This window comes from Brassica napus, chromosome A1 (genome assembly GCF_020379485.1).
Source record: "Brassica napus cultivar Da-Ae chromosome A1, Da-Ae, whole genome shotgun sequence".
In the NCBI taxonomy this organism is placed as follows: Eukaryota; Viridiplantae; Streptophyta; class Magnoliopsida; order Brassicales; family Brassicaceae; genus Brassica; species Brassica napus.
This window is the reverse complement of record NC_063434.1, coordinates 22532817-22540951: the sequence shown is the minus strand read 5'-3', so window position 1 is coordinate 22540951 and position 8135 is coordinate 22532817. Positions and strand designations below refer to the sequence as shown.

The 8135-nt window shown below is 32.3% G+C and overlaps 1 protein-coding gene across 1 annotated transcript; it reads right to left on the bottom strand.

Moving 5' to 3' along the window:
* Positions 1 to 6529: 6529 nt before the first annotated feature.
* Positions 6530 to 8135, bottom strand: LOC106378909 (leucine-rich repeat extensin-like protein 6). The gene has a single exon (XM_022689439.2). It carries the CDS (start codon positions 7975 to 7977, stop codon positions 6694 to 6696), a length of 1284 nt encoding a protein of 427 aa, XP_022545160.2. The 5' UTR covers positions 7978 to 8135; the 3' UTR covers positions 6530 to 6693.

The following is an 8135-nucleotide window of genomic DNA, read 5'->3' as shown; positions in this document are numbered from 1 at the left end:
TCACGTGTATTATTTAACTTTTGATGTTTTTCTTAATTAATCATATATTCTTTTCTGGTCAAAATAAGCAAAGGTTTATTTACTTTAATTGCTAGTTTGTTACTAATCAATGGTGGAAAATGATTTCTCAATAACTTTTCTTCTATCTATTTTGTTTTATTCCTCGTCAATGTAACGCAGCGACTGAGGCTGCTTAGCCAAAGAAGCTCTGCTTACTGCTAAAACTCTATCTCTAGTTTGTAAGACTCTGTTTTAAATTAATGAAGGGTTCGACCAGAAAAAAATTTCTTATTTTCATACATTAACAAATACTCTTATCTCTAGTAGTATAAAACAGTGGCAATATATATATATATATATATATCAATGCTTATAATCAATACTATTAAAAGGAAAGAAATTTTAATAAATCTATTTAGGGGGTGTTAGTGGGAGTAAGATTTATATAAAGTTTGTTGATTTTAAAAGTTGAGAAATTTGTTAAATTTGGAAAGAGTTGTAGAGAGTTTTATATATTGTGAAATTCTATGAAAATACATTGATATAATGATTCTAAGAATCTAAGGTATATAAATAGTATTTTCAAAATCTTGTGTTATGAGTTAAATGGTAAAGAATACAACTCTCAATAATACCAACTTTAATAGATTTAAAGAATCATTAAAATTTAGATTTTTTGAATAACAAAATATTGTGTATAGAATTACTAAATCATGAAACCAATAACACTAAATTTTAATGAGAATGTGAGAATGTGTAAACCAATAACACTAGATTCTATCAATTCTAACAATCATCATAAATCTAACTCCCACTAACACCTCCTTAAAAAGGTTGTTTGGACCCTTACATTAACTAATAATATTTTAGTCTTACTTTGATTTGGACAAACAATATGTTACCTTAAATTTCTCTAACAATCATTTAATCAAAACTTTTATTTATTGAACCCATATCTTTTTGTAAACGAAAAGATTATACCATATATATACTACCACATAAATTTGATTCACGAAAATATAATATCACATACACTTTATTATACTCTTCTTTAAATATGTATCATTAACTTCATAATTAAGATAAGTTTAAAAATTATATATTATGTTCATTTTATTTTATTGATAAATAAAAATTTAGTATTTAAGATAAGTTTAAAATTATCTAAAAACCAACAAATCTTTTTTTTACTGCTCAACAAAAAGCCTACAAATCTATACTATTACATTAGCCAAAAGCCTCTCAAATAAATCTTAAGTTTCACCAACTAAACAAACGTAACTTTTATAAAATGCATAAAAATATAATGAAATGTTAGATTTGGGCATTATGGTCTTCGGGTCAAATAAAAATCGGTTTCTTTCAGGTCCAAGTTCTTTGGATCTTGGGCATTTATATCAAATTAGGTATTTGAATATTTTTTTTGTTCAGATCGGTTCCTTTTAGTTTCAGGTCAGTTTGAGTCAATAATTCAAGTATCTGTAAAAATTAATTTGTAATTTGATTTCATAATGAGTCTAGCTCAGTTTGAGTATTTAGGACAAAAAGATCTAAAGAATCTGAAAAGCCAAAAAAATCAAAACACGAAAATACCCAAAATCAAAAAAAATACCAGAATAACTAAATATCTAAAAGACCAAAATCTTACCCGAGAACCAAAAATATCCAATATTTTAAATATATTTTTAAATTTTGAAATTTACCCAAAACCTGAAACTATAACAGAAAATGCGAATCCAAATTTTATAATAATATTTTTATACTGAGAACATATATGAATTACTCAGATATACATAATATGAACAAAACATTCTGGGTAGTTTGGGTACCTGGAGTCCAACAGAGACCCGCATGTCCAAAAAAATTTAATAGGTACTTTTTTCCCAATCTCGAACCTCAACCTGTATTTCATATTGGTTTGGTTCGTTTATCAAATTTGGGCAAAATGCTCATGAATAAGGGCTTAGGATGGTCATTCTGGGCGGATTGCCATCTATCCTAAAAAAAAAAGCAAGCCCTGCCGCCAGCTTCCACGATCATCAGAAGAAGGATTAGGCCAAAATTAGGATACATTCTGGAAAAATAAAACTTTATGAAAGAGTTACTATGTAATTTGGCTATATAATGAGTCTAGCTTTGTTCGATTATTTAAGACAAAAAGATCTAAAGAATCCGAAAAGCCAAAAAATCAAAAACACAAAATACCCAAAATCAAAAAATACCAGAAATAATTAAATATCTAAAAGACCAAAATCTTACCCGAGAACCAAAATTATCTAATATTTTAAATATATTTTTAAAATTTGAAATTTTACCCGAAACCTGAAACTATAACAGAAAAAGCGAATCTAAATTTTATAATAATATTTTTATACTGAGAACATATATGAATTACTCAAATATACATAATATGAACAAAACATTCTGAGTACTTTGGGTACCCGGAGTCTAACAGAGACCCGCAGGTCCAAAAAATCTAATAGGTATTTTTTTCTCAATCCCGAACCTCTACCTGTATTTCGTATTGGATTGGTTCGTTTATCAAATTTGGGTAAAGTGTTCATACTTAAGAAAGAGTTACTATGTAATTTGGCTACATAATGAGTCTAGCTTTGTTCGAGTATTTAAGACAAAAAGATCTAAAGAATCCGAAAAGCCAAAAAATCAAAAACACGAAAATACCCAAAATCAAAAAAATACCATAAATAACTAAATATCTAAAAGACCAAAATATTACCCGATAACCAAAAAATCTAATATTTTAAATATATTTTTAAAATTTGTAATTTTACCCAAAACCTGAAACTATAACAGAAAATTCAAATCCAAATTTTACAATAATATTTTTATCCTGAGAACATATATGAATTACTCAAATATACATAATATGAACTAAACATTCTGAGTACTTTGGGTACTCGGAGTCTAACAAAGACCCGCAGGTCCAAAAAAATCTAATAGATATTTTTTCCCAATCCCGAACCTCAACCTGTATTTCGTATTGGTTTGGTTCGTTTATCAAATTTGGTAATATGTTCATATATACTTAAGAAAGAGTTACATAAGAGTGTATATAAAAAAATCTCGAATAAACTTATACATAAGTTATATAATTTTAAACAAAATTTTGTATTCGATATAATACGACTTTATAACATAATAATACACAATATACTCAAAATACTATCTCAATCCAACTTCGTATATAACCCATAAAACCCGTGTATTCGAAGCGCGGATCAAAATTTAGTTCTCTTTAGTAGCAAAGAATAATCCCTTTCAACGACACAGTTGAACTATATTATCTAAAATAAACATAACTTTTCATATATGCGCTTATTATAACAATTAACAACGATAGATCATAGTTTGATTGCCACAAAATCTTAAACATGCCATGTTATTAAAATTAGTGACATGCCATTCATTCTTAGCAGCCAATCCACAAACATGATGTTGATATATATGATATATCGTTGTGTGTTCTAAATACGTGGGAATGCAAAAATTACAAATAGACTGGAAACAAAAAAATCTAACATTACATGTATGATGTATATATATGTCCATATGTGAGAAAAAAACAATAGCTAATAGAATTCGTATACACAAGAACAATAAATGAAAATTGATTGTTTAAACCAACATAAAAGATATTCAATTGAAGATTGATAGATCTTTTTCCATTATAATATCAAGTATGTTCTAAAGAACATTGTAGGTTTTTTTCTAGCTTCACTTGTGGACCAAACCTACCCCATATATATAAAGATATAACCTAACCTAAGTCTCTAAAATCGGGTTTTCCTTTTCATACAAGCCCACCAACAAACATCAATAGCAATATCTTCAAGATCACAAAAGGTATCACTAAGGGGTCATCAAGATCTCCTTAAAACAAAAGGAAAAACGAAAAAGGAGTCACCTGGAAGAATAAAGGTGAGATGTCTCAAAGTGTCATATGTAAGAAGCAAATAATTTGTTTTAAAAAAGAAAGAAAGTAGAAGCAAATAATTTTGTTTTTTTTTTCCTTTTGGTTGTATAAAAGAATGCACTCCAACACTTGCAACTCTACATTCTGTAAAGTCCTCTTATCATTCTGTAAGGAGGCAGAAGGATTATGTATGCTCCTTGCATAGACCATAAAGTCATGGGGCTAATGCTTAATATCCTGTAATGATTATAAAAATCATCATATGATAACACAATCCTATAATGTTGGGACCAGTGCTTAAATATAGTCATCTTATATGTATTTTCATGATTTATTTGATGAAGCCACAAAGGAACTTAGTTTGTGGATGTAAAAGTATATCAGTGGTGGGTGAATGGTCAATGTTTTAACGATGGTGAAGTGTCACGGTCAAAAGTTCGCATGGTCGGTTTGGTAAAGACAAATCAACTTCGCAATTTGCACCAGTATTTTTGTCTCCTTGAAGCCCCTTCTTCATGTCCGGTTTTCTCTGAACCGGCCCCAGTTTTGGGTTCAGAACCAATACCAAATTTCCTGGATCCATTACTGGGCTTTTGTTGCTTAGCCCAATTGTAATATCATATAGCTTAGCCGAAGCTCAATAAAGAGGCTTTCATTGATTTTTTTTCTTTTTTAGTTTAATTTGGTTAGTCTCGAGTTGGAGAAAAAGAAATAAATATTCCTTAATCTACACAAATAGTTGTTACTAATTCCACCAGAAACACGGTTTACTTGCTGTTGTCAACTTGGCACATTGCCCCAAATGTAATTTTATTTGTTTGGAAGATGAAAATGAAAGCCATGGTTGATTAATTCCACATAATTTATTAAAATAATGCTTACAGTAAATGCCTGATGAAAAAGTGACTAAAAAATCATATGTTTAGAACGAAATACGGTATTTCCAATTTAAATTGCATATTCTAATTTGGATTATTTGTCTTACAGAAAGAGTGAAATTGGATAAAGATATGTATTCATAAATAATCTAGTATCTTTAAAAAACACGTAATGATAAATTGTTTAAGAGATTACAAGAGCCGCTAGAGCTAATAAAACATGCTAAAAGTGAATGCCATACATGGTTTAATGTAAATTTAAAGAGCTTAGAAAAAACACAGACACGAAATATAAAAGCCTTATGCTTACAGCATATTTGTTTGATAGATGGATCATGGACTTCAGATTTATAGTACAGTTGATATGGATGAATTTGGTTAGATGAGTCTGGAAATGAACAACTCCTTGTGTTGAAAAACAAAGAAATATACTTGTCACTTTTGCATTCAGAATTAGATGCACTTGTTTGGCCAATAAATAATATGCTCTCATTCTGGACATATCAGCATTTTGGGACATACGACAAGGATGTCATTTCAGTTATTCCGAATTTGCGAATATGGCCAAGTTTTTCAATAGAATTAACAGAGATAACGATACTACAAGAAGGTTTGAAGATTTCAAAATCACATACATACCAAAAACACGAAACCGGACAGTAAACACTTTGGTCAAGATTGCACGAGATTTTCATAAATTTTATTTTTATTTTTGTTGGCTATTTTACTCCAAATCTCCGGATCACTTCAAATTTGAAGAATATACTTGTTTTTTATGTCAAAAAAGAAAAAAAAGTTGTCGAACATTCACTATTGTGAGTTGAATATGAATTCTTATGTTGCGATTTAAGCCATGATCGACCACATATTTTGGATATTAGTCTAGTTTCTTTTCTTGACTTGTACGTATTAGTAATTTTTTTGTAAACTAGGTATTAGGCTTGGGTATTTCGGGTATCGGTTTGGTTCGGTTCGGGTATTTCGAGTTTCAGGTAGTTTGAATAGGAAGCTAGAGGATCCATTTACTACTTGACCTATTTTTGGTTTGGTTCAGTTCAGATAGCTTCGGGTTTGGTTCGGTTCGGATAGTAAAACTAAGAGCCAGAATATACTCGGAAAATATTCGGTTCTCATTTGGTTCCGGTTCGGGTTCAGATAGTTCGGGTAGTTCAGGTAGTTCGGGTAATTCAGATAAAATATCGGTTATTTAGGATAAAATATCAATAATTATGATGATTTAGATAAGAATTTCAGGTATTTTTGATTACTTTGGATATTTCAGATAAAACTATCCAGATACTTTCGGATAGTTCGGATACTTTATAATAATATAATTATCCTCAACTATTTTCGGATACTTTTAACAGATCTTTAAATTAAAATATATATTTAGTTATATTATATGTATATATAATTAATATTTTTATATATTCGGGTACACATTCGGTTCTCAGTTCGGTTCGTTTATTTCGGATATAGAAATATATGAACCGTTCGAATATTTGAAAGTTTTGGTCCGGTTCTGGTTTTGGATATTTCGGTTTGGTTCCGGTTAGGTTCTTTGGTTCCGGGCTTTTTTCAGGCCTAGTAGGTATTAGTATAGTTTTTGATGTGTGATTAAAGCATACACTCCAAATAACTATCCAACAAATCTTTCTTTCGTGAAGGTCAGATTACACATAACTCCCCTTAGTTTTCACATTGCTAAAAATGTTCCTCATACAAACATTTACTCATTCAATTAAAAAAAAAATTCAAAGAAAATACATAGTGAGACAAGAACAATTTAAAGTGAACACTACTAGCGTTACATAACGTAGAACACAATAGCTAAACAGATGGGAGTTCCAACTGTTGGATCACATACTATCAACAGAAACCTTAGTAATGCACCGGTGTTGGAAGAGTACACGGTGGTGAAGGATACACATATGGTGGCGGTGGAGGCGACGGATACACATATGGTGGTGGTGGCGGTGAAGGTGGAGGAGGAGGAGGTGGACTAGGCGGTGGAGGAGGTGGACTAGGCGGAGAGCAGCCGAAAGAAGCACAATTTATAGGATAAGAAGAAAAAGATTTACATTCCGCGGGAGACCGTTGCATTGGTCTTAAAGGTAAACAGTTTTTACGATCATCAAACTCCTGAAGCCTCAGACAAACCGGTGGCTCGCCGGAGAAGAAGTTATACGAGTAAGTAAAGTTCTCAAGATTCGGTAACCGGCAGATGCTCTCCGGAATATGGCCGGAGAATTTGTTATTTGCGATGTTTAACTGTTCTAAACTCTTCATATCACCCATAGTTTCCGGCAACGAACCCACCAAGTTGTTGAAACTCACGTCAAAAACCGTCAGCTGGTTTAGCAAACCGACTTCCCGGTTTAAACAACCGCCAATCTGACTATTCGTGAGAATAACCTCGTGCAACGTTTTCCCCATGTTGTAGAAACTCGGAGGTAGACAAGATCCTTGGAGATCGTTGTTGGCTAAGACAAGAACCGAAACCTGAGAGTTTCCGATGTTTTTCGGTAGCCTAAACCGGAACTTATTGTTGTTAATGAAGAGAGCGTCAAGGTTTAGGTCAAAGAGTTGGCTAGGAACATCGCCGTACAACTCATTAAACCTAATGTCAAGAAACTTCAAAGAAGGCAAAGAGAAGATGACGGAAGGGAACTCGCCGGAGAGTTTATTGTTGCTGACGTCAAGCTCGTGAAGAAGCTTGAGACAGTTTAGAGATTTAGGGAGTTGACCTTCAAAACGGTTGGAATTGATATGGAATAAGGCGAGATCGGTTAAGAGACCGAGCTCTAGCGGGAGATAACCGGCGATGTTGGCCCGGTTTAAGTCTATACCGGCTACGGTTAAGACGTAAGGGTTGTCTAAAGCCTGTGCACAGAACACACCCGTGTAGTTACAAACATTAGGACCGCACCAATTAGAAGTGAAGCCATTTGGGTCTGAAGTCATAGTGTGTTTCCATGCTTGAAGGGCTGTGTAAGCTTTTAAGAGCCTAGGGTTTGCGATCGGAGGAGGCCAATGAGGACCATGAACGGAGCATGGGTTGATGGGAAGAGTATTGTAAGTGAAAGCTTGAGGAAGAAGGACGAGGAAGAAGATGAAACAAGAGGCCAAGAAACGGCAATGGAAGAAGAAAGGTTCTTCTCTCATTTTGAGATGGTTTTTGTTTGTGTTTTTGGAAATGGGACTAAGTATAAGGTTGTTTATGTATAGGAAAGGGTGTAACCACTTCCGTTGAAAATTTATTTATTAATGATCTAGGGAAGTAATTGTAGATGATCGATTTCTAGTGGTTATATTTTGAAGAG

Excerpts from the sequence above, each read along its gene's own strand:
- LOC106378909 (XM_022689439.2), bottom strand. The coding sequence starts at position 7,977 with ATGAGAGAAGAACCTTTCTTCTTCCATTGCCGTTTCTTGGCCTCTTGT.